Source organism: Sylvia atricapilla, chromosome 6, assembly GCF_009819655.1.
Source record: "Sylvia atricapilla isolate bSylAtr1 chromosome 6, bSylAtr1.pri, whole genome shotgun sequence".
Lineage (NCBI taxonomy): Eukaryota > Metazoa > Chordata > Aves > Passeriformes > Sylviidae > Sylvia > Sylvia atricapilla.
Window position 1 is genome coordinate 61,366,745 of NC_089145.1, and position 23,190 is coordinate 61,389,934.

General features: G+C 44.2%; 2 protein-coding genes and 1 long non-coding RNA gene across 10 annotated transcripts in view; 2 read left to right on the top strand and 1 right to left on the bottom strand.

Annotated features, from left to right (window-relative positions):
* Positions 1–114: 114 nt before the first annotated feature.
* On the bottom strand, positions 115–19,687 carry AP4S1 (adaptor related protein complex 4 subunit sigma 1). Of its 4 annotated transcripts, none has more exons than XM_066322147.1 (7): positions 19,561–19,687; positions 14,705–14,842; positions 12,802–13,003; positions 11,380–11,466; positions 10,295–10,363; positions 7,233–7,256; positions 115–845 (listed from the first exon to the last, which is right to left on the bottom strand). In XM_066322147.1, the coding sequence occupies exons 3-7, from the start codon at positions 12,937–12,939 to the stop codon at positions 717–719; spliced, it is 447 nt and encodes a 148-aa protein (XP_066178244.1). In that variant the 5' UTR covers positions 12,940–13,003; positions 14,705–14,842; positions 19,561–19,687; the 3' UTR covers positions 115–716. The 4 variants fall into 4 exon arrangements, with proteins under 4 accessions (XP_066178244.1, XP_066178245.1, XP_066178247.1 ...); XM_066322148.1 differs by lacking the exon at positions 19,561–19,687 and adding an exon at positions 19,227–19,449; XM_066322150.1 differs by lacking the exons at positions 14,705–14,842; positions 19,561–19,687 and adding an exon at positions 14,140–14,444.
* On the top strand, positions 2,286–14,696 carry LOC136363071 (uncharacterized). The gene is made up of 3 exons (XR_010743895.1): positions 2,286–2,312; positions 13,550–13,658; positions 14,410–14,696. It is a non-coding gene; the product is annotated as an uncharacterized lncRNA (long non-coding RNA).
* A 237-nt stretch (positions 19,688–19,924) lies between the features above and the next one.
* The window catches only part of STRN3 (striatin 3), a 62,511-nt gene continuing 59,245 nt past the window's right edge, over positions 19,925–23,190 (top strand). For 2 of the 5 annotated variants that reach the window (XM_066322151.1, XM_066322152.1), the window contains exon 1: positions 19,925–20,442. In XM_066322151.1, coding sequence (XP_066178248.1) covers positions 20,116–20,442 — 327 coding nt within the window. In that variant the 5' untranslated portion in view covers positions 19,925–20,115. The remainder of the gene's footprint in view (positions 20,443–23,190) is intronic. The other 3 variants (XM_066322154.1, XM_066322153.1, XM_066322155.1) reach the window with 2 other exon arrangements.

A 23,190-nucleotide genomic window follows, 5' to 3' on the forward strand; every position in this document is an offset into this window, starting at 1 on the left:
AATCTGGATGCATAGATAACATATACAAAAGAAGAAAAAACAACACACCGGTGTGCCAAAATGGAAAGGATTTTGTGTAATTCATGAAGCCAACATGACAAAAGAGCATTCAACTTCTGATTTTAATTATCTTTTATTAATAATATTTAAGTGCTAAATAATTCCAGGTACAAATCACAGAGTATGCAGAAATAATACATCTGTACTTTTCCTTTTGTGTCCATGACTTGCATAGCAAAGGGAGGGAAACCAGCTTTTTGATGAAGGATGAATATAGTTTAAAGGGGCCACAAAAGTCACAGGATTATTATTAACAGTAAATTTGTATGAAAATAAATCAAGTTGGTGCTTAAGGGAAGGACTGAAAGTCAGTTTGGATTTATATTTCCGATTTTTGTCTTCTAGATCTGGCATGACACTACATAACTCAAAGTGATTCCTAGTCAGTCATGGTAAGTTCCCACTTCTTCATCCTCAAAATGTTTTAAAGTCATTGGCCATTCCAGGAGGATTTCTGCTGGGTCAGTGAAGCTGCATCTGAATGCATCCACGTGTTTAGCTGTCTCTTTCCCATTGGTACACAGAGTAGAAATGGAAAACACTTTCCAGCTAATTTGAATGTTGCATGAGTCAGTGTTGCAGCAGCAGAGAACTGCTATAGGCACATTCTTGATGTGTTGCCATCTCTTGTAAAGTGCCTTAGTCACTCTCATTTGCTAGCCTTCTGCCACTTTGTCAAGCACAAAGAGAGGGGCCAGAATCCTGTTCCTGTTCGTTTCCACGATGCAGCCATTGAGCACCATTTCATCCAGGATGATGTGCACCCTGTCCAAATTGAACATGATCTACCAACGGTTCAAGTTAAGTGTATTTGGAACAATGTGAGGATAATGCAGAAAAAGAATCATAGGCACCTAAGGCTTTACTAAAATTTACAAAAATAGGTATTTCTTAATTTATTCTAGCTTATTTACCAGTGTTTTAATAAAGCTAGGGAAACAGTTCAACTGACTCTTTTTTTCTGATCACAGAGTGGTCAGAAGTGGAGAAGTTGAAGCCCCAACAGTATCCTGTTCTGGAATATAGTAACAGTATATAGTGGCAAAAGCCAGGTAAACTGACACTGAGATGTAGGGGCTTAATTTTACTATCTGCCTGAGTACCAGCTATTGTCTGGATATGAGATGTTATCAACTTTCTACATGAAGATGCAAAAATTCTGTGTTCTTCCAAGAAAAGTTATTACCAAGTTCTTAAACACTCAATTCTCAAAATTTCCTTGCCCTGAATTATTAACACTAATTGATCTGCTTGCCAATAGCTTAAGAGCAGTATGCTGATACATAAAGTTGAGTTATTGATCTAGCAGTAAATCTCACAAAGAAGAGCAAAAGTAAATAAATAGTTCATATTTTAAATACTTTCTAAAATTATATATAATATCTAATATTCACCCAAAGGAAAATAATCTGCAGCCATACAAATTTGTACAGTTGTGATATATGAAATTTGTCCGTAAGCACATCTGTCTTTCCTCAACTTTATCTAACAGCATCTGTCTCAGGACAAAATGATGGCAGGCCTTCCAGGGGCAGGAAGTGGTGGGCATTCATGATACGTGCAGCTACATGCAGACATGAGTGTCCAGTGCACTGAACAACTGCCAAGGGTTACGCTGTGAAAAAAGACTCAGATGTTGCCATTTATCACCAGAGGCTGAAATGGAAAGGGGCACAGCAGAGCAGCCTGCTGGGTGCATCTGTTGTTTCTCCCTGACGTACACAGAGCATGAATAACCCTTTATCTGCCTTACTCCCCACCTGTTGCTGCTCTTTACACGTGTTCTGAGCACAACAGGTCTGCACTGACTTCATTCTGGACTTTGCCAATCTTGCCTTTGAGGACTGCTGCAGTGGAGCTAGCAGGACTTCCTGCAGTAACTGCTCATACAGCTCTCAGTACTTTTCCCCCACTCTGAGTCTCTGGAGTGCCTTCTGTCCCATTCTGCTCTTTATGGCACTATGAACTGAACTCAGGAAGACAGCCTGGTTTTGCTCCACTCTTTGTATTTATGTTAGTGGACTTCCCTGCTAATCAGTGGAGTTGCAAGAATCAGGTTTTTGAAGGCCTCAAGAGTTTCCTGTGCTCAGTGTGATAAATACCAGTCTGATTTTTTGGACACGACTCAGGCATTGAAGAAGACTGCTCTGTCTGCTGACTGCCAGGGGATGTGACTTTGGCAGTCAGCCCTGCTGCTCTGCCAAAGAGCTGTGTGAGTACTGAGCTGCAAATGACAACAGCTTAGGAGCCAGGTACCTGTGTGTTTGCTCCTCTCACTGTGAGAGCTCTGGGCTGAAGTGGTGCTGTTGTGTATTTGTGCAGAAGGAGAAGCAATTGTAACACTGCTCCAGCAGAAGTGTTCTGCTTGACCAAGAGCACGGCATGGTTATGTGTAATAGCGCAATTCAGGTCCCCATAGAAGTTTTCTACTAGTTACTGCTAGGTGAGAAACTGCAGCTGTCAACAGGGATGGCCACAGTTCATTAGAAAGCTTCTAATTTGCTGACCTAAACTTAACTACCTAATTTAATTCTAAATTATTTTTTAAATACCAGACTTCTTTCTGAATCTGACCATAGGCCCTGCATTGTTGGTAAAAATCAGACTCGTGCCTTTTGATACCGAGGAGCAGTGCTGTCCTTACAACTTTAAACAGTCACCATTTCTGGTATCAGAGACAAAGGTGGTGGCTTTACTTGGCTTGGCAGTTTGAAGATGGAAGACAAATTTCTTGCTGTGATAAACTCATTGAGTAAATCTGCCTTTACAGGAATATTTCAATCTGAGAAGTTAGGATTTCTTTACTACAGTAATGTGAGAATTTTTTAGAAAGCTGTTTTGCTGCTTAGTTCACCTCTGGCACTGCCCTGCACTGGGCTACAGGATCTGTTAAGGAAATCAGATAATATTCCATTTAGGTTTCAACAAGTGAGAAAGCCAATTCCTCCTGGCTTTTAATTTTTATACTCTACCACTGATTCACACTGCCCCAGTTCCCATGGCAGAGTCCAGACTTCTCTCTTCCTTTAACAGTTCCAAAAAGGTAAAACCCAGACAACTTAATCAACCAGGATCAGGAGTGATGCAGCAACCTGCCACTCCCATCTTATTTTTCTGCAGCATCCTATTTAAGAAAACATTTAAATCACATCTAGCACTGTTCTTTCCTCTGCTGCATTTCCAGAAGTGCCAATAGGATGTCAAAGGCAAACTGTACCCATGCCAACAAGAATCTTGGAGCTGTTCCACTTGGACCCAATGTAGTTCAGTGGGATGTCAACTTCCCTGCAGGCTGTTGCAGGTTGTTTCCAAATGGCCTTACTCCATTGCAGAGAAGTGATGTGACTTCTGTCCATCTCTGATGTGCTAATCTCACAGTCATCACTCCAGAAACAGGAATTGCATCTGCAGTTTCAATGGGGGTACTAATGCCATTCTGGAAAGATCTATCAGCCCAATTCTGGAAGGTCCCAAAGCATTCTTTAAACCTCTACCCTCAACCCTTCAGCACACTGTTCTTGGCAAACAGTTGGGTTATAAAGGGAGCACCTTGATAATTTTCTTATCCCCTTCCTGTGAGTTTCACCTATGCTTTATGTTCCATCTTGCACAGCTCAGCCCTGTGTCTGAATGCCCTGCCCAGGGAGGGACATGTATTTGATCCTTAGCAGGGCTCATCCTCCCCACCTGTTACTTGTTTGGCAAGTGACCCCAAACTTCAGCGTTTAAAGCCCTGGAGTCATAGATCCACACCCAACTGGAAGCAGCAAAGCAAACCAGTTTGGGCAGCTGGCAACAGGAAAGAGCTGTATTTGGTGTTTGCATTACCATTTGCTCCACCCAGAGCTGTCATTTAAGGTCCTGCTTCTAGTAAGAATCCTGGCTGCCCACAAAGAGCATTAAGGGACTTTCACTAGCTCCATGCAGAGGACAACAGCGCAAGGAGGCAGAGGAAAATGTGTTAATCACATGCCAGCCTGGGAAAAGATGAGCCCTGGCTTTGGTTTCCCAGTTTCTGGCAGTGCTGCAGCAGCTGTGTACCAAGGAGCAGAGGTAAATGGTACTTGCACAGTTGGCATTTGAAATGTTACTGAAAGAGCTCCCCTTCTTAAAGAAGGTACTTTCTTAAAGAATGGTACTTGCTACTATCCCAGAGTTTTTTATGGCAAATGCACACTAAGAGGAGGTACATGGGACACAGGTATTGTGTGTCTCCTTCCCCAAAACATTATAAGGACAGCTAAGCAGGGCAGAGGGCAAGGAAAGAGGGGGAAAGGCACAGTTAAGACTTGCATGTACTAAATAACTTCTTCATATGGAGGCATTTTAGACATCTCAGGGTTTTCCAGGCAAGTAATTCAAGGGTGTGTGCAGGCTTAGGAGATGATGAAGTGCACCTTGTGATCACAGAACACACCCAGGAGCACAAACAAAGGCTCTGTAGATTACAGGACAGGTACATACGGGGCAGATGGTTTGCTACTGAACATACAGCACTACAAACCCTTCATTTCCATTGTCTACATTCACCTTCAACCAGAGATTAGTTGGAGCTGCTTCTTTATTTAGCCTAGACTCACACATTGTGACGTACCTTTGGCAGTGGTCACTTGCAATAACTTTTGGCCTCTCTAATGGCAGGCACGTTTAAGGCACTGAAACCCATGAAATGCTTTCCTGACCATCTCTTCCTCAAATGACTATGCTGATATTAAATTAAAGACAGAGGTGCATTCAAGTTCTGTGAAATTCTAGAACAAATAAGCTGATGTTAAGCTAGTCTTTATAGATTTCCATTTCACCCACTTTGTTACAGTGCAAACTGAAGTGTATCCTTAGAAATTCTCAGACTAAATTCATCATTCCATTTTCTCACTCCTTAAATGCACTGTCTTCTCAGTGTTTTCCCACAGGGAACTGAAGAATAGTTGATTCCCATGAAATATTCCCTGTATCAAAGCTTCTTATCTGTCCTAGGAGGAGCAGCAGTAGCTAGCTGCAATGGAATGTAATGGCTTTTTTGGATCAAGACAACATTCTTCAGATGCTTAGTCCTGGAGCAGTGTCACCCCCTCCCTTCCCACAAGGGGAGTACAAGTACCTGTTTCTCTAGAAGATTAATAATGTGTCTTCAAGCAAGCTTTGCTTCACCAGTTCAAGCAATAGAAAAATTACCTTTAGTAGCTTCAGAAACTGTCATAGTTACCAGTGTTCTGTTCCCTATAAAGCTGCTGTCCCAACACTTGTGCTTTTATAGTCTCTGTTGTCCTCATCATAGCAAGAAAGTAGTTCCTACACCACCCAAGCTGGAGTTTTAGTGCTACAGAACCCCCTGTTTATTTTATAGACAAAGTGAGGCTTATGCAGTGCTATTAAGGCATAACACCCTGAGGACAATTTCATACTTGTTCAGTCACAACACTACTTACTGATACTTTAAAAACAATCCAAACAACTTTAGGAATGTTATGTCATTCCAGCCTAGGTACCCTTAAGTGTGCAACTGACTCAAAATGAAAATGGGCATCATATAATGGCTAAGTGGTTCACAATTGACACCTGAAAGCTCCTGTAAAAAGCTGGCTGCTCTCAAGTACTTAGCCAGTAGGTAATCTGTGTTCATTTTTGCAGAACACATGAGAGAACCGTGCAATCTTTCATGCATTGCTCAGCATCAGTGTCTTACATCCCACCATGCTGTAGAAATCCTGTGGGAAGGGTTCAGATGGGAGCCAGCCCCTGCCTTGTGCCCAAGGCACCTTTCCTGACCCCAGACAGACCATGACATGAGTTCAGGTGTGGACTGAATGAAAGCTGGGCCTGCATTGCCAGGAATACTGGGGTAATGCTCTGTGTCTGGGAGCTGCAAGAACCAGAGCACGTGCTGCAGGCTCAGTGTGGCCTCCAGGGACATCTCAACTGTGTGATAGGCTCAGCCTTTGCATTTAACTGGCCTTTGGCTGGATACCCTTAGTAATTATGGTCTGTTTCAAATGGATTTTGAGTTCATGTCATTTCCTGCTATTTTTTTCATGTTAGTAAACACTACTGGCTATATAGAATAGCCACTATCACATTTAAAATAAACTTCCTATGGATCTGTACACAAAAATAATAGCAGAGAGTCTGGAAATTATGAGAGTCTCCTGCAAGATATGCTGTAAACAAAGATTCTGTAAATACTACTTGGTGTTTGTTCACTGTTGCAGACCTTCAGATGACACCTTTTCCAGCAGATATTTTGCATCCAAGCTAACTGCATTGAGCACAAGAGTTATTGTGAAACCATCTGGCAAATTACAGACTTTTTCTGTGTTCTTCATGAGTGGTAATTCGTGAAGTAAATAAACTAAATTACTTGATTGCAAGATTTTAGGTGTGTAACTGAAACCAACCATAAGCATAGGAAACCAAATATAAGCATAGGAACTGCTGCAGTAGAGTGAACATGCTGTGGAATTGCAAGAACTGAGAAGGAAGGCTGTGCTACATTCTCCTGGTTTAATTTTTCCAGTATTGTGTTTTATTTACTTGCTGTTTGTGTTTAATTGTTTAGGACTGTATTTGTATTTGGGAGAGTTTTAAATCATATTTTAATTAATACCCTGCAAAACATACACATAAAAATACAGCAGTGTAAGGGGAGGAGTGAGAAAATAAGTTAATACCTGGTTTTCTAAATATTCTCCTCCCAGGTTTTTCCCTCCTTCCAAAGATATAGAAAATAAAACTCACTTATTACTTTCATGAAGCAAGATCAAACTGCAAACATAATCTTAGAAACTGCTGCTATTTGGTTCAAGATACAGTTGTAACATACAGTTGTTACTACAGTAGTTTCAATATCTTATTGTAAACTCCAAGTGAAACTTTAAAGTAGTAACTAGTTAAGCCTGAAAGTTCCCCATGAATCTAACTTTTCATGTACTGAGTTCTCTCAAAGCAAGCTCTCTGTGTCTTACCTTAAATGGAACCAGGCTTATCTTAATGATGGAGGATTTAAATAGGTGACCCACGTGAACATCAGCTGTGCTTTCACAAAGGTGCCAAAATGGTGCTACTTACTCCAAGTGCAAAACTGGTGACCATCTGCCTTGACTTGAGGGACAGTCAGTGCCATGAAGGCAGCATGAATCAGAACCAAAAAACAATAACAAATGGGTTTCTGATACTGAAAAGGATACATCTAATTCACTCTGCAAGGAAAAGAGATAGACAGCCATTAGTTACAGTTTGATCTCTTATCTCAGATCATCTCATCTCAGAATCATTAAACAGTACACATACCTTCAAAGGATAAAGAAAGTCTTCAAAATAATGATAGAAAATTTTAGAGTGATTCAGATTTGTTCTGGACCAGACAATTACATGTGTTACCTGTCTCTGTAATCAAAGCTAATGTTTTACTTAAAAATACCCACTGAGGTCACCTACAAGCAACAATCTGAATATAGGCAGTGCCATCTGAGTGAGTGGGTGGAAAACCAGCAGCTCCAATTGTGGCAGTTCCAGCCCTATATTCTCTCTTCCTCCTTCTGCTAAACCAGGATGTTAATGCCAAGTTTATACAGTTAAAGTTGTTGCTGCAGAGCATTTTAACAGCAAATCTAGACACTGTACATACCCATGGCTGGGGTAGTGGCTGCAAATATTAGGAAAGGCAAGGCAACTCCAAGCTTTGGACCCTTGGCACTTCTAAGTATTCTCCAGCCCCAGCAACACAATTCTTCATATAGGCATCATTTCCCTTCTATTATTGGAATTTGCCCAGGCAGCATTACTCATTTAGCCAAATGTCTGAGCTGGGAGTCCTGGTGGTCTCTCTGCAGTCAGCAGAAGAGATGGGGACCTTCACCAGTGACTGGGCACTCTTGGGGCATGACTCACCCTCTGGAGATACTCATCGCTCTGCACTGCCCGGAACGGGAGTCGGGGTGACCACATTTCTAACTTAGGTGCCTCAGTTAAAGTGCTAAACATAGAAAGAATTAATCAGCCTTAGCACTTAAGATCTTGCAGAGTTGGGTGGAGATTCCCCAGTCTCTACTAAAGGAGGGCACCTTTACCTGCTATCTAGAGACTTTGGTTTGATAAATGTGGTTTTCATTCACGATCTAAACCTGGTTTAAGGCAGACTAAAGTTGGTAAGGTTTTACTGGTAAAATTGCTGTTACTTCTGTGGTCTAGAGATGATCTAAACTGGACTAATTCTAGTCTACAGGCCTCTGCTGAGTGACTCTGCCATTCCTCAATTAGAAGTTTTTAATGCATCAGAAAAATTGCATTTTTGGGGCCCTAACAGTTTAAGGTTTCTCAGCATTAAAAAGTAGTCGGAGACATTAGAATTCTGAACAGTATGCAGAATTTTTCCTGGAGAGTCATATAAAAGTGAAGGGGACTCACAATTGTATCTCCAAGCAACTTTGAAAGCTTTCCCCCTAATTCCATTAGTGTTTGTTCTCATATCTGAATTCAAGCTCTGTAAACTCCATTAGATAAAAATAGAGTATGTGAGAATGTTTAAAGCTCTCAAGTCTAAAAATAATAGATGACAAAATGTCCTTTTAGAGTGGGACACATTTTCTCTCTTTTCTGACTTCTGTCTCTGTTGCCATCATCTTAATTTGGGATTCTGCTAAAATTCTGCAAATCCTAAACAGTAATCTGCACAAGTACAGGTTTATACTTTCTTGCTCTGTGCTTACTGCCAGAAACCCCAGCTAGAATTACAGCCCTTGTCTTAGTGCTCTGCCATTTATTGTGTTATATGATATTAAAACCAGAACCATCAAATGGCAGGACATTTCTTTCAGCACCCCCCTTTTAGGTTCCTCTAGTCTCAAACCTGAAATGCTATGGAAAATTAAAAAAAAAACAAACCTCTGGTATGATGAACTCAGCAAATTTCTAACAGCTATCAGTGGCTGGGTTATATATGTGGTCAAAGGATTATATATATACTCCATTTCTATGTATAAGAACTACATCTATTTTTGCTCTGCTTTAATTGAATAAAATTTGAGAGGTGCTTGGCAACTACTAAGCTCAATCAGACAAATAAGATGTGACTACATTTTACTGTGCATTCCTGTGCTGCCAAGATCTAATTCCATTCCTGGTTCTCACTGCTTAGGCTGGAACTACACTCAGCAATTTGGAGAGAAATTCTGAACTCAGAGCAGCCAGAAAGTGATATACATAGTGCCAGCAGTTTCAGTGGGCTGGGGCAATGTCAGTTGAGATAAAAGCCTAAAAGATTTGCCAAGCATCTAAACAGGGAAGGTGCAGATGTCCTTGGATTCCCAGAGGGAGCTCTGCCATGCCTGTATGGTAACAGAATTGGGAAAGCAGTTACAGACCTGCACACTGATATCTGTGTATGTACAGGGTAATGCCCTCAAGTACATGCACTACAGAGGAAACTTTCCAGTCCTCTTTTCCCAGAGGGATATCTAACACATTTCAGCAAAGGTTAACTGAAACTGCACCAAAGCATCATTTCAGTCCCATTTTTATTATACAAAGATTATTACAAACCCTATATTAAATAGCAAATCCTCTAACCAGAATTGCAACACTGCATTTTCAAACTTTCTGAAAACAAGGAAGCAAAAAAAAAAATCTCCCACTAAAAGGAACAGTGTCATTTTAATTGGAGCCATGTCAGATGTTGAATCCTTAACAAAATTACTATCTCTGTAATAGCTGTTTTATCAGATAGCCACTGTTTCCTGACAACAATATGGAGACTACAAGTACAAACTGGTTTTTGAGGTTTCTTTTGCTCCACTCCTCTGATCTTGTTCAGTGAGAGTGATGTCAGTTCCCTGCTTCATGCTTACACCATCTTAATCATGAATGAAGTTCATTTGGGGAATGCAATGCTATAATGTGCAGAAGAACTGCAAAGTAAAACCTCTTTATTTCTTTAAAACATATAAAATGCCCATGGCTAATTTAAGAGTATATGACCCAAAGAAACCCCATAAAACCTCTAAACTCATGCTTTTCTAACAGAAATATTTCTGGTATTCACTGTCTGATAATTTATAACCCATGTATATTTTTATTTCTCTGAAAAATCAGCTCATAATGCCTTTCCCCACAGTGATAATATTTATCAATATTCTAAAATATTAAATATTTTTCCTGTGATTTATTCTCTGAAATTACACTTTCACCAAAGTTTCGAAAGAGAAAAAATATTTTGTAACAGATTCAGTGTCTCACTCACCACTCTGCTGAAGTATTTGTCCAAAACTTCCACAAAGTTATGAATTAGTTCATATACTGCCATCTCATTCTGAAATTAAAACCAACTGAAGATTAAATCAATGCCTAGAAAATGTAGTATTCCTGGTGTTAATTCAGTTTGTGGTGAATGAAAAGCCACTAGACCATAGAGTGAGCCCTGTGCTGAGGTGCCCAGAGCTGGGCAGTGCTCAGAAGCTCCAGGACAGCCACACAGAGCAGTTTTACACCAGCCAAGGGGTTCTCTGCCATCCCACTGCAGCCTGTGTTCCATCCAGGGGCACACACAGCTCACTAGGTAAGGCTTACCCATGCTGAAATCACACCAGGCAGCTGGAGCACACAGCCAGCCTCTGCTGGGTGATCTCTGTAGCAAAGCCAAAATAATGGGTCCCAAACTGCCTGCCACAATAACCCTGACTGGAAGGGACTGCAGCAGCTACCTTCCACACCACCCTGCCGAGGTCTCCAACAGTAAGTGCTGCATTAATTGCTGAGAATCAGTTATCAATGCAAACATTAAAGCCTCCCAGGTACAACCTGAACAAATGAAATAACAGTCAGCTTTTAGATACCTTTTTTTTTTTTTTTTTCCCCTTTTTGAAAAGCAAAATAAATGGGCATCTTTGTAGCTGACTACAGGAATTTTTTCTTTGGCCAAGGCCATTAAAAACAGTGAGAAGTCACCACAGATGAGACAGCTGACCTGGCTGTAATGCTAACATCTGTTGAAAAACCCCACCTCACAGAAATTAGTGCAGAATTAGTACAAGGCTCAGGGAGACTACCTCATGGTAACAATTCATTCCACTGCTAAAGACCAAAGTCAAACATAGCACACTTAATTTTATATCTCTCTTACTTCACAGAAATAAAAATTTTGAGGGGAGGGGATTTGTTTATTTGGCTTGGTTGGGGTTGGGTTTTTTTGGGGGGAGGGGAGTGTTTCAGTGACTCCTTGAAATTCTCTAATTGCTATTGAAAACTTCCCTACTGGATGAAGACTTGAGCTCTAGCCTGTGCTAATCACTATCAATGTTCATTGCAAGAGGGTAAATAATTTCTTACCTCTGTCTGGTCGATGCCAACAACTATGAAAAGGGCAGCATACTGTCGGTACACCAGCCTGAAGTCCTTATACTCAATGAAAGAGCACTAGGCAGAAGAAAATGAGTCAAATATAGCAGCTGCCATTTAAGCAGACAGCAGTATAAAGCATTTTATTCAAAGGGTGTGAGCTTTCAGGTTCATAAGACCCACAGAGAACATGGATTTCCCAAGACTCATCGATTTTAACTTGAAAGAAATTTAGTACAGTAACTGTTACAGCACACTTTCCATCTGCTGGCAGAAAAGATGCCACAGCTTTTTAAACAGAAAAACTGAAACCTGCAGAAGTGAACTATGTGGGGTTATAAAGGCACCCAGTACTTTGCTGTAACTTTCATTTGCGAAAAAGAAACCTAGAGGTAATTTTCCTATTTAAAACAAGAATTATCAATATTTTAATCAACAATTCAGGATCTTGGCCGTCCAGAGGCTGTCCCAAGAGGAGGGGGCCAGGAGATGGCGCCGTGTCCCGGCGCTGGAGGACAGGGAGCCGCCTTCTCTGGTCCCCGCGGTGCCCGAAATGGCAGCGGCAGCTCCTGCGCTGGGAAATGCCCTGCGGGAGCAGCACCCACACCTTCATTTCTTCAGCACTCTCAAAGCTGCGATTTCAGGGCTTTAGAAGAACTGCTGTTTTTATGGAGGTTTTCTAGAATGAAGTGTGTGAGGAGCGCTGTGCAAGAATACAGCAGTAATGAAAAGAAGCTGACTTCAGGACGCAAACCAAAAAAACTCCGTTCGCTGTCCAAGCCACATATTTCTCCTCTAATTCAAGTCAATGTGCAAGTTTGATGCTTTTCTTAAAGAAGCAATGATTTAATTAAGAGAGCAATGAAAGTCTCAACTTGCATCCAAAAAATTTCCCAAATTCTATGTTTTCTGACTTTATTGCAGAACACGTGAGCACTTTTTGTGAATAAAGTCTAATACAGAGGCCTAAAAATTTGTGTTTCCAAAATCCCCTGTGCTTTAGATAATATTTTCAGCATTTGGAATCCTCTACCCTAAGTTTAAACTGGGAGCTGTCAGTACTCTGCCTTCCACCTCCTGGCAAAACAGGAATATCCCTTTATCCATCTCTATCAGACAAGCACTTCAAGGATAAAATGAGTTTTTCCTGGATTTCTGAGCTTCTCCAAACAAAGAAGAGGAATCTTTATGACAGTGATACACACAACTCCAAAATCTCTGTAAGCCTCAGAAAAACATATTTATTCAATATGCAGTAACAGTTCAATTGACTGAACCCATAATCTAGAAAACTCAATCTCTTTTTATCATGGGTACAAATGAAATAATGACCTGCAATAGGCAGTGATGGGTTTCAGACTTATCAATGGGAAAGGTACAAGATATGGATAAAATAAAACCTACAAAACCTACCTCATCCTTTGAACGAGAGAGACAGTTTTTAATCACTTCAGCTTCCAGCATTGTCCGTTTATTAATTTCCACATGCTCATAATACCTGGACAGTCGTGTTTGACCTTGTTTGTTAACCATAAGAAAAAATTTTATCATTTTTTTTGCTGTTGATTTCAGTGGTAGATCTCGATTTTGGGTGCAGGAATCAAGAAGAGTATTTCTGCGAGCAGGAGAAACAAACAAACATACAAAGAGAAATAGTAATACATAGGAATAAAGACTTCCTAAAAGCTATCCAGCCCAGGTAGCATATATTCATGACTGCATTTATTGCCAAGACATAGAATATTGAAAAAACATCTCAAGGCTTTTGCACATCCCACGGAAAAACTCCCTTTTCTCCCCATACAGCTATTCACAAACTATCTGATAAATAACAGGTTTCACATCTGAAATTTTCACATTTCAATCAAAATAATTTCTTGCTAGGATTTGGGAAATTGGAGGAGTAAACAATTACGTCTTCATACCCATAAATCTACTCGCCATTTTCTTCCTGCATGCTAACTTTGCAAACATCAAAAATTTGCCCAACACCAAAGCACACTAATCCAGCTCCTAAGAGCAAAATTTGCCTAAAAGCACTTTTTCTCTCCCCTGACTTGTATTTAACAATTCCATTGATACCATTGTCATATCAAACCGAATGGAAAGATGACGAAGGGAAATACATGGGCCACAACACATGATCTTTTCTTTAATGCAGAATGAGAGATTCCTAAATATTTAGGTATCTGCAGTATCAACACATATCTTGGACCAGGAGCTACTGAAATCTGTCTTCTGCTGTCTGATTTCCCACACTGATGCAAAAGGTAAATTCTGCACATACTGAAAACAAAAGTGTGCGTCTTCAATAGCTAAAAAGAAATCAGTTGACATTAATTACTCAAAAGACCTCTATCTCAAAATAAATAAATATTAATCCACTCACCACCACTGAAATACAGAACATACCACACATAATGTACAGTGAAAAAGGGCATTAAAAAGAACACAACATATGTCAGAATCTGCTTGCTAAACAATTGACATCTCTGATGTTTTGAAAAACATGAAAATAGAGTAAGCTGCAGATGTAATTTTTTGAAATAGAAGTTCTGGGTTATTTTCTTTAATGCCAGATAACAATCACTGTAATGTTTTCCATCTGACTCTCTATCTGCATCCCAGATTTATTGGCCCAAATAATCTTGAGCTTTGTGCAGTGGAAATAAAGCAGCTACTGCAAAAGTTATTCCTTGTTTTGCAGTTCTGAAGAGTTGGTCCTTACCTGGAGCATCTCAGGTCTCATACCTTCTGTGACAAAGTCTGAACAGAAAAAACCTTTCAGGAATCCACAAAACAATACAGTGTAGCTCCTTGAGTAAAAACAGTGTATCTTAATGTAAAAAACCAAAAGGGTTAAAAATACAAGGCAAGCCCCATGGGTGCTGCATCGTATTATTAGCAACTTGAATAAGCTGGCTATATACCATCCATGGGTGACAAATCTTTCATGACAGCGATGCAACAAGTCACAATATATTGTGCTGACATTAATTATTGCTCACTTCTGATTCACAGTGGTCACTGTTTTCTGAAAGAAAAGCCACCTCTTTCACCATCACTTGGATCTCAAGAAAGTGACCCTCTTTTTCTCAGTGTACTGTGGTTTATCTACAAAGAAGTTTAGATGTCCATACGGAATTTCAAATGTATTTTGACTAATTTGACTTGATACTGAGAATTCATCTTAGTTGAGTGACATGTAGTTAGTTCAGGATCAGTCCTCAGGACTGTGCCCATAACAGAATCTATCTGGAATCATGACAATCACGACAATGTGTTTGGAATCATGACACTCTCAGAGGTTTCTCACCTCCTCCAGGCCTCTCCAGGAGCACGTCTGTGCTGTGTCACTGCCACAGCAGCTTTGGGGATGTTGGTCAGTGCTGCTGCTGTCTGCACACGCCTCGTGCACTGCACCCAGGGCTCCTCAACCAGCACAAGTTTGTCCCTGAGAAAGAATGAACCAGGTCATTGACAGGAAAAAAGGGCCCAGACAGAAATATATGATAGGATCTTCACTGCTGGATGGCAAGCAGACTGACATTGATGACTAAATGGGAGACTACCATCTATACAACCTTTGCTGTGTTTAGTGTATGGCTCTTTTTGCCCCCCACATTCTATTTTGAATTGCAATAACATGTCTTAATATTTTTAAGCATGAAGTTGAAATCCTAAGATGATGTAGTCATTTTTTGATAAAAACCTTCCAAAAAGAGACAAGAATGAACAATTCCTCCTGGCTCAGAATGAGGTTCCCTAGCAAGAGCCATCCTCATGACAGAAGGAACCTGAAATTTTAAAGCTACTTAATAAGGAGCTGTGGCACAAAAGAGAAACAGTCTAAGAAATGCTGCCCATTGGTTAAAGCAAGCTCAGGCACAGGAGACCAACAGCAAAAGGTATCTGTCCATGCTAAACAGAGAGTAACAGTGGCATAGGCAGCCTTTCTTTTTGCACCTGAATTTTACACTTCATCTCTGTGTTGGCACTGCTGGAACAACAATTAACAGTTCTCTGTTTTAATCCAAGCTATTCAAATAATTTAGTTATAAATGGTACCAAGTGCTCGAGAACAGGAGGACAAGTAGAACAGTCCAACTACCCCAGGAGCACCGACAGAGCTTTGAGTTACTGTTAGGAAATATGTGACAGCAAAACATGCAACATATCCATAGGTATGATCCTATTGCAGGATTGGCTCCTAATCCTAATTATTCCTTTATTAACCTAATCTTTGTACATGGTTAATCCCTTTCTGATGTTATGACTATTTTAGCTGCATATATCCTTATGAATGGCCTGGACTGTTTTACAGATGAAAATATTTAGACCAGACTGTTGGCTTTTTTTTAAAATCTGTACAAATACTCTTATCCAGAATAGATACAAAAAGAGAAAAAACTAGTAATGTTGTAACAGAGGGAGAACCATAGTACTCAGAAGTGTTATCGGTAATTTATGAGACAATTATTATTCATAGGATTGGAAAATATAATGAACAGGTTTTGAATCTGTAGGAAAGAGGTCCACTCTTTCTGTAGCCATTTCAGTATTTTCCTGCCAGCCCCAAAGAGAGCTTTCTTGATTTTAACCAGAAATTTTGTTCATATAAATGGCAGCACAAGCACCCAGCTTTGTACAGAAAAAGTGGAATAAATTAACAAGTTCAAATAATAACTTTGGAAAAATATACAAAAAGTATGCAAGCATAGCTGACTTTGAGAATAATGCTAGTGTTAAAAATATCTTAAGGGGTTTCTTTATTTCCTCTAGAACTAATTCTGAACAAACCACTTGTAGTAGTAAAAGCATTTGCTTGCACAATTTATGGGATAAAAGGGAAATGACTGAGTTTTGTTTCTAACAAACAAAATTTATTTCTTCTCTTTTCCTCTTGGCTTTCAGATACAGAAAACACATTAAAACGAGTTTTGCATACACAGGATGCAAAGAAACTGTGAAGTCTAATAAACAAAAAGCATATCTGTGCACACTGACGGGTAAAGAAACTGCATTCCTTCAAGTCCTTTGTATTTGAGAAGCTACCTTTTATGATCAATAATCAGTACTCTCCTTCAAAAGGCAGCTCTCCCGTGCCTTCCTGAGCGTTCTCACGCACACATCTGCGTGTGTCCATGCACACACACACACAGAGCACGGTGCTTTTATGCACATGGAATCAAATGCTTCAAGAGAATTGGTGACAAGATGCAAGCCCTTCATATCCCTGCCATTATTTTGCTCATTTTAGTCATGCAAAGGCATTACTATCTGAAGGCTGTTTGTCAGAAATGAATAGGCTGTCTCATTCCAGGTCACTGGACAACTATCTGCACCAGAAATGCGCTTAGGGAACGAAGGCTGGAAGAGACTCTGGAGATCCTGATGGACTGTCAAGCCCAGCTCTCTCCATCCCACTCAACCATGCATTAGAAATGTTGTCCACAAGAGCCTGTGGTACATGCTTCCTGCATGTCCTGCACACCCAATACACAAAACACCTAGGGAACTCTGTTACTGACTGAACACTGCCTATAAACCAAAACCTCAGAAGGTATCACTCCAGGAAGGTGTAAAAAGTCTGGAAACTGCAAACTTTCCTTCAAAAGAAATTACCTTCTAGAGTGACTAACTAGCACTCTCCTTTGCTTCAATTACAAAATACATCTCCTGTGAAGATACTTTGTCGTGCATACAGATGACATACAGCTCATCCACTGCGATTTAAATGTGAGTGTTACAATGTGTTAGATCTCACCCCCATTAAAGTATCTCTCGCAGATAAATATCTCTGAGAGAAAACCCATATCGTGATTGGCCTGTGTGACTCACGCTGCCATGGTTCAGGAGCTGCTTCCAGGACATGTCAGCTCTGCAGGCTGCACAACCACAGGAGACACCTCAAAGGAACTTGTCCCTGTTTGAGTGACACTCCTTTTCAGATAACAGCTGAGACCTCACAGAGAGGCAAAGCCTGCAATACCTGTTCTGCAGATAAAAAGATCTTAAGTCTCCCATGAGGCCAGCCCAGCTCATTCTACGTGCAGTAACACAAAGCATATTTAAAACATAATTTTAATTATTCCTCTGGTATGGATACAAGCACTGAATTTAGTTTGTCGCAGATTTCACCAATATTTATACATCATTCGACACATGAATTATAAAAAAAGAAACACAAATTAAGTGTGAATTGTACTTGCAGTACAGCTGTAATTCAAATAAGATGTGTCTCTCAAACTACAGCCACTCCAGTCAACATCTACAGATCTAGAAGTGTTTTAGTTAGCTCAGTCTAAGAAAGGTTTGCAACATTCTAGGGCTCTTAGCTAGAATGTATGAGATGAAATCTCTCAAAGAAGAAATGGCACAAATACATATTTACAGAACTGCTTCACCAAGAATTAAAAATAAGTGTTAGATAGAACTACAGGCAAATAATGTACTGCACTGTCCAACTCTGAACAAGCTGATTTTCTGGCTGCAGAGATCTAATGTATGTGTGCATGAAATGTAGAATCATAGAATATTCTGTGTCAGAGGGGACCCACAGACATCACTGAGTCCAGCTCCTGGCCCTGCAGAGAAAATCCCAAGAGTCACACCCTGTGCCTGAGAGTATTGTCCAAAAGTATTGTCCCACCCTCTGGGGGAAGAACCTTCCCCTAATATCACACCTAAGCCTCCCTTGGCACAGCTTGAGGCCGTTCCCTCAGCTCCTGTCCCTGTGACCACAGAGCAGAGATCAGTGCCTGCCCCTGCTCTTCCCTTCAGGAGGGAATTGGTGACTGCACTGAGGTGTCCCCTCTGTCCCCTCCAAGTCACACCAAGTGACCTCAGCTGCTCCTCATACAACCTCCCCTTCAGGCCCTTCACCAAATGTACAACAAAATCGGTTAAACTGGAAAGAAAACATTAATGAAAAGTTTTAAATGGCTAAATGATTGAGGGATGAAGCACAAGTGGGTGTAGCACAGGAACAGTTATCTCTGTATTTTTGTTTACTCAGCTTCCTATAGATTTATTGCATAAAACCATGCAGCAAATGAGGACCACACACATAATCAGAACCCTTGGTCTTCCTACTTTTGGTCTGTCAGTGGACAAGGCTTTGATAAAACCACACACTACTTTAAATTTACCAGTAAAAGTAATTTTTGCGTTCTAGTCTATTACTGTGCCCATAACAATTCATCAAAAAGATGAAACAAGTATGTCTGCGCGGCTTTAAAATAAAACACTGTGTTCAATTTCAAGGCAGGGATTTTTTTAAAAAGCAACCTGAATTATCTAGGGAAGTCAAGGGAGGAAGGAAAGAATAAAACCATTTTCCTTTGCTGCTGTCAAAACGCTGGCTGAATATAGTAACGGAATTAAACTGCAATAACTCCCATATACTCAGGAATGAGGAATGTCCTGGACAACTGCAGCTAAACAAAAGGTTAAACTACTTATGAGCTAAGGCTCGGTTTTTAGTAATGATTAGGTAACTGTCAGTAGACAATGAAAAGAAATCAGCTGAGGTGGAAAGAAGCTGGGCTTAGATTGCCTAATGGGTATGGAATCAGGAAGAATGGACAATGACATTTCAGTAGGAAATGATTTAATGGAGGAGAAAGGAAGGACTGGATGAACTAACTGAAGCATCAATACACACCTAATGAGAGGTTGGAAAAGAAAGGAAACACCAGTACCGAGACAAACATTATTTTTTTCCAGTAATTAACAGAATTCCAGGTCTGTCAAAAATGGACCTTTAGGAAACTACCCATGTAGTGAATGACTACAGCACGTAAAAACTTTGAAGAGAGGCAAAACCAAAGACCTACCTTACTTAAAATGGGTGACCAATGGATCATTTGAAATAGGACGTGATCCTAATTTTTTAATTATTACGTCTCAGAGTAGTATTTTGCAACCGAGACAATTTCACCGAACTCAAACTACGGCCTCAAACACTGCATCGCTACCCTGATAAAACCGAGCCAAATAAAACAGACCAGTAATTCCTCACAAAACCGTCCTCACGTGGAAGAGTTCTGAATAGCAAACATGGTTCACTCTTCCTCCTCAGGGGAGGAACACATTACACACATCCCAACCGAGGTATCACGATGAGCACAGGTTAACCAGCTTCCAGAGACTTAACACATCTATTCTAACCTTTGTGAGGCAAACTGAGCGCGCCATTAAATCGCGCAGAGTCTCTAAAAGTGAAGTGTCGGACGCACGCTGCGCGCCGCTTTAGGACGCAGGCCGCGCTCCCGCCGACTCTTCCCGGGGCGTTCGGCGCTCCCGAGCCGCGGGGGCGAAGCTCGGGGTGCCTCCCGAGTGTCTCCCGGGGCAGACCGGAGCCGTCCGGCCCGACGCGGCCCGAGCGGGGCACGGAGCGCCCTCAGCCCCCTCAGCGCCCTCAGCGCGGCCCGCGCCGCTCCCCGGGCGCGGCGCTCCCTCTGTCCGCGCATGCGCGGGCGGCCGGGCCGCGCTTTCCCGGCAGGCGCCGCTCGCTCCCCGCCCGGCCGCGGCAGTGGGAGGGCCGCGGGGCTGTAATGGCGGCTGGCGGCGGCTCCGCGCTGCGCTGACACCCGCACCCGCTCGGCGCAGCCCCCCCGCCCGGCCCGCCCCCTCCTCCCCGCCCCAGCCAGCGCCGCTCGCCCCCTCCCCGGCCCCTGCTCCCGGCCCCCGCCGCGGGACGAGGAGGAGGGCTCCCCGCAGACAATGGACGAGCACCCTGGAGCCGGAGGAGGCGGTGGGATGGCGGCCGCCCCGAGACCGCAGCAGCCGCCGCCGCAGGCGGGTGGGAGTATGAACCTGCAGTCGGGTGCGGGCTGCGTGGGGGCCGGAGCCGGCGGAGGAGGAGGAGGAGGGCAGCCGCCGCAGCCCCAGGGCCCCGCGGCCCCGGCCGGTCAGGAGGCGGCGGGCCCCGCCGAGCTGTCCCGGCCCCAGCACTACACCATCCCGGGGATCCTGCACTACATCCAGCACGAGTGGGCTCGATTCGAGATGGAGAGGGCGCACTGGGAGGTGGAGCGGGCCGAGCTCCAGGTACGGAGGGGGGGCCGCGGGCGATCCGGGACCGGCCCGGCCGGCTCCGGGGGCCGGGCCGCGCCTGGGGTGCGGGCCCAGCGCCGCCCGGGCGAGCGGGCTCCGCGGGGCCGAGCCGGCGGCCGGGGCCCGGGGCCGGTCGCTGGGCGAGGTGCGGCGGGCGGAGCGGCGGTACCGGCGGAGGCCCGGGCCGGGCTCCCTCCCCGGGGCAGCCATTTTGGTTTGTAGCATGGCGCCCGCCCGGCAACGGAGCGGCCCCGGCCCCGCAGGCCCCCGCAGGCCGCCGTGAGGGGCCCGGGGCCGCCGTGAGGGGTCCGGGGCCGCCGTGAGGGATCCCGGGGCCGCCGTGAGGGGCTTGGAGCCGCCGTGAGGATCCCGGGGCCGCCGTGAGGGGCTTGGAGCCGCCGTGAGGATCCCGGGGCCGCCGTGAGGGGCCCGGGGCCGCCGTGAGGATCCCGGGGCCGCCGTCAGGATCCCGGGGCCGCCGTGAGGGACCCGGGGCCGCCGTCAGGATCCCGGGGCCGCCGTCAGGATCCCGGGGCCGCCGTCAGGATCCCGGGGCCGCCGTGAGGGGCCCGGGGCCGCCGTCAGGATCCCGGGGCCGCCGTGAGGGGCCCGGAGCCGCCGTGAGGGGCCCGGGGCCGCCGTGAGGATCCCGGGGCCGCCGTCAGGATCCCGGGGCCGCCGTCAGGATCCCGGGGCCGCCGTGAGGGACCCGGGGCCGCCGTGAGGGGCCCGGAGCCGCCGTCAGGATCCCGGGGCCGCCGTGAGGGATCCCGGGGCCGCCGTGAGGGACCCGGAGCCGCCGTGAGGGGCCCGGGGCCGCCGTCAGGATCCCGGGGCCGCCGTGAGGATCCCGGGGCCGCCGTGAGGATCCCGGGGCCGCCGTGAGGATCCCGGGGCCGCCGTGAGGATCCCGGGGCCGCCGTGAGGATCCCGGGGCCGCCGTCCGGATCCCGGGGCCGCCGTGAGGGACCCGGAGCCGCCGTGAGGGGCCCGGAGCCGCCGTGAGGGGCCCGGGGCCGCCGTCAGGATCCCGGGGCCGCCGTGAGGATCCCGGGGCCGCCGTGAGGATCCCGGGGCCGCCGTGAGGATCCCGGGGCCGCCGTGAGGATCCCGGGGCCGCCGTGAGGATCCCGGGGCCGCCGTCCGGATCCCGGGGCCGCCGTGAGGGACCCGGAGCCGCCGTGAGGGGCCCGGAGCCGCCGTGAGGGGCCCGGGGCCGCCGTCAGGATCCCCGGCCCCGTGCGGATCTTACCCACCGCAGGAGCCTCCCGCAGCCCGGCGAGCTCTGCCTTGGGAGGGAAAAGAGAGAGTTAGCCGGCGGCCTCAGTGCCTGCCTCCCGAGCACGAGGGAAAGGAGTTCAGGTAAATCCTGAGTAAAAGACTTAGCCAGGTATGCCATTGGAGACAGGTCGAATGTGTTCTCTGTTTCTTTCCGACTCGCTTCTTTCTTTGGCGATTTCATATCGGAGAAGAAGTGAGGAATCGATAAGTCTGCGGCGTGGTCATTTCAGTATACCAAAAAATAGCAGCGTCGTCTCCGGAATGGAAATTGAATAAGTTTTCAGGATAGAGAGCAAGTGCTGGAGTTGCAATGTGTGTTTCTTGCCACTAATGTTTGCTTTTAGTAATAGGATAATTTTACTAATTATTTTTGCAAGTCAAAGAAATATGCACAGACTATTACTAGTTTATTAACAGATTACAAAATCCACTGAATGTGAGGTATCCACACAGGAGCCATTAGCTTTTTACATGACAGAAATGTCCATAATAAAAATGTAAAAATACGTTAGCAGACTTCATTGCTTCCGAAGACATTTTTTGTGATTTTTGCAGTGAGTGAATGTTTATGGTCTTGAGGTAACTTTCCATCAAATTGCAGTGCAACAGCAGCCAGCGTTTGGAAAACATTTCCTTTTGCATTTCAAGAAGTACACCTGAGCCTGGGCAGTTCTTTAGGAACTTCTTGGTTCTATAATAAGCATGTAATTTACAGTGTTTTTTGTTACAGCTGTAATTAAGAAAGAATTTTTTAAAAAAACCCAAAACCACCAAGGGAAACAGTTGAAGAGGTTTTACTGTTTCTTTTGCTTTCTGCTAGTCTTAGCATTTTAAACCCCGTGAAATGGCTGGGTTTAAAATCTGTGGTGGACACGGGTGGGTGTTTTGAGCAGAGAGGTGACTGTTTCTCCTGTTATCTCTAGTGTCTGAGTGTTATCACAGCATTATCTTTATAAATAAGTTCCTTCATGCTGTTCATTACCAGACAAAACCACCTTGAAATATACTTGTTTTAGTTGTGGGCTTGTTACTTTAAAACGAGGTATTGCTGTAACACGAAGAGTAGTCCTGAGGCTTGGAAAGTTGTGTCTGACTGATAAAGTGCTTCTCTGGACTCACGTGGCCTCCAGACTGGCTGTGAAGCACTCCAGCCAACTCTGCTGCTGTTTGTTTGTGGTTGCTATTTCTTGTCCATGGCCAAACCATCTCTTTGGCGTGTCTGTGAGGGGCAGTAGCAGTTCTGACCCTGATTCTGTGTGTGTTCATTCATATACGTGTGCAGATGGGACTGAGACAGCAGAGTGCTGCTCAGTGCCTGTGCACGAGCCTGGCTTGGTTTTTAGTGGTTTTTTGGTTTTTTTTTTGTAATGACTGTGGATGCTCAGGGTAGAAGTCGGGGAGGACATTAGCTTTGGATTTTAGGTCTCAGCCTGTACAGTGGTGAAGACTGATACAGGAATG

What these genes read in the sequence shown, in the direction of transcription:
- AP4S1 (XM_066322146.1), bottom strand. Translation starts at nt 13,725, where the DNA reads ATGTCAACTGATTTCTTTTTAGCTATTGAAGACGCACACTTTTGTTTT. An exon ending in GACGCACACTTTTGTTTTCA is followed by an intron (nt 13,004 to 13,675) that starts GTATGTGCAGAA and finishes TCCTGCTCGCAG; the next exon opens with AAATACTCTTCTTGATTCCT. An exon ending in TTGGCATCGACCAGACAGAG is followed by an intron (nt 10,364 to 11,379) that starts GTAAGAAATTAT and finishes TTTTAATTTCAG; the next exon opens with AATGAGATGGCAGTATATGA.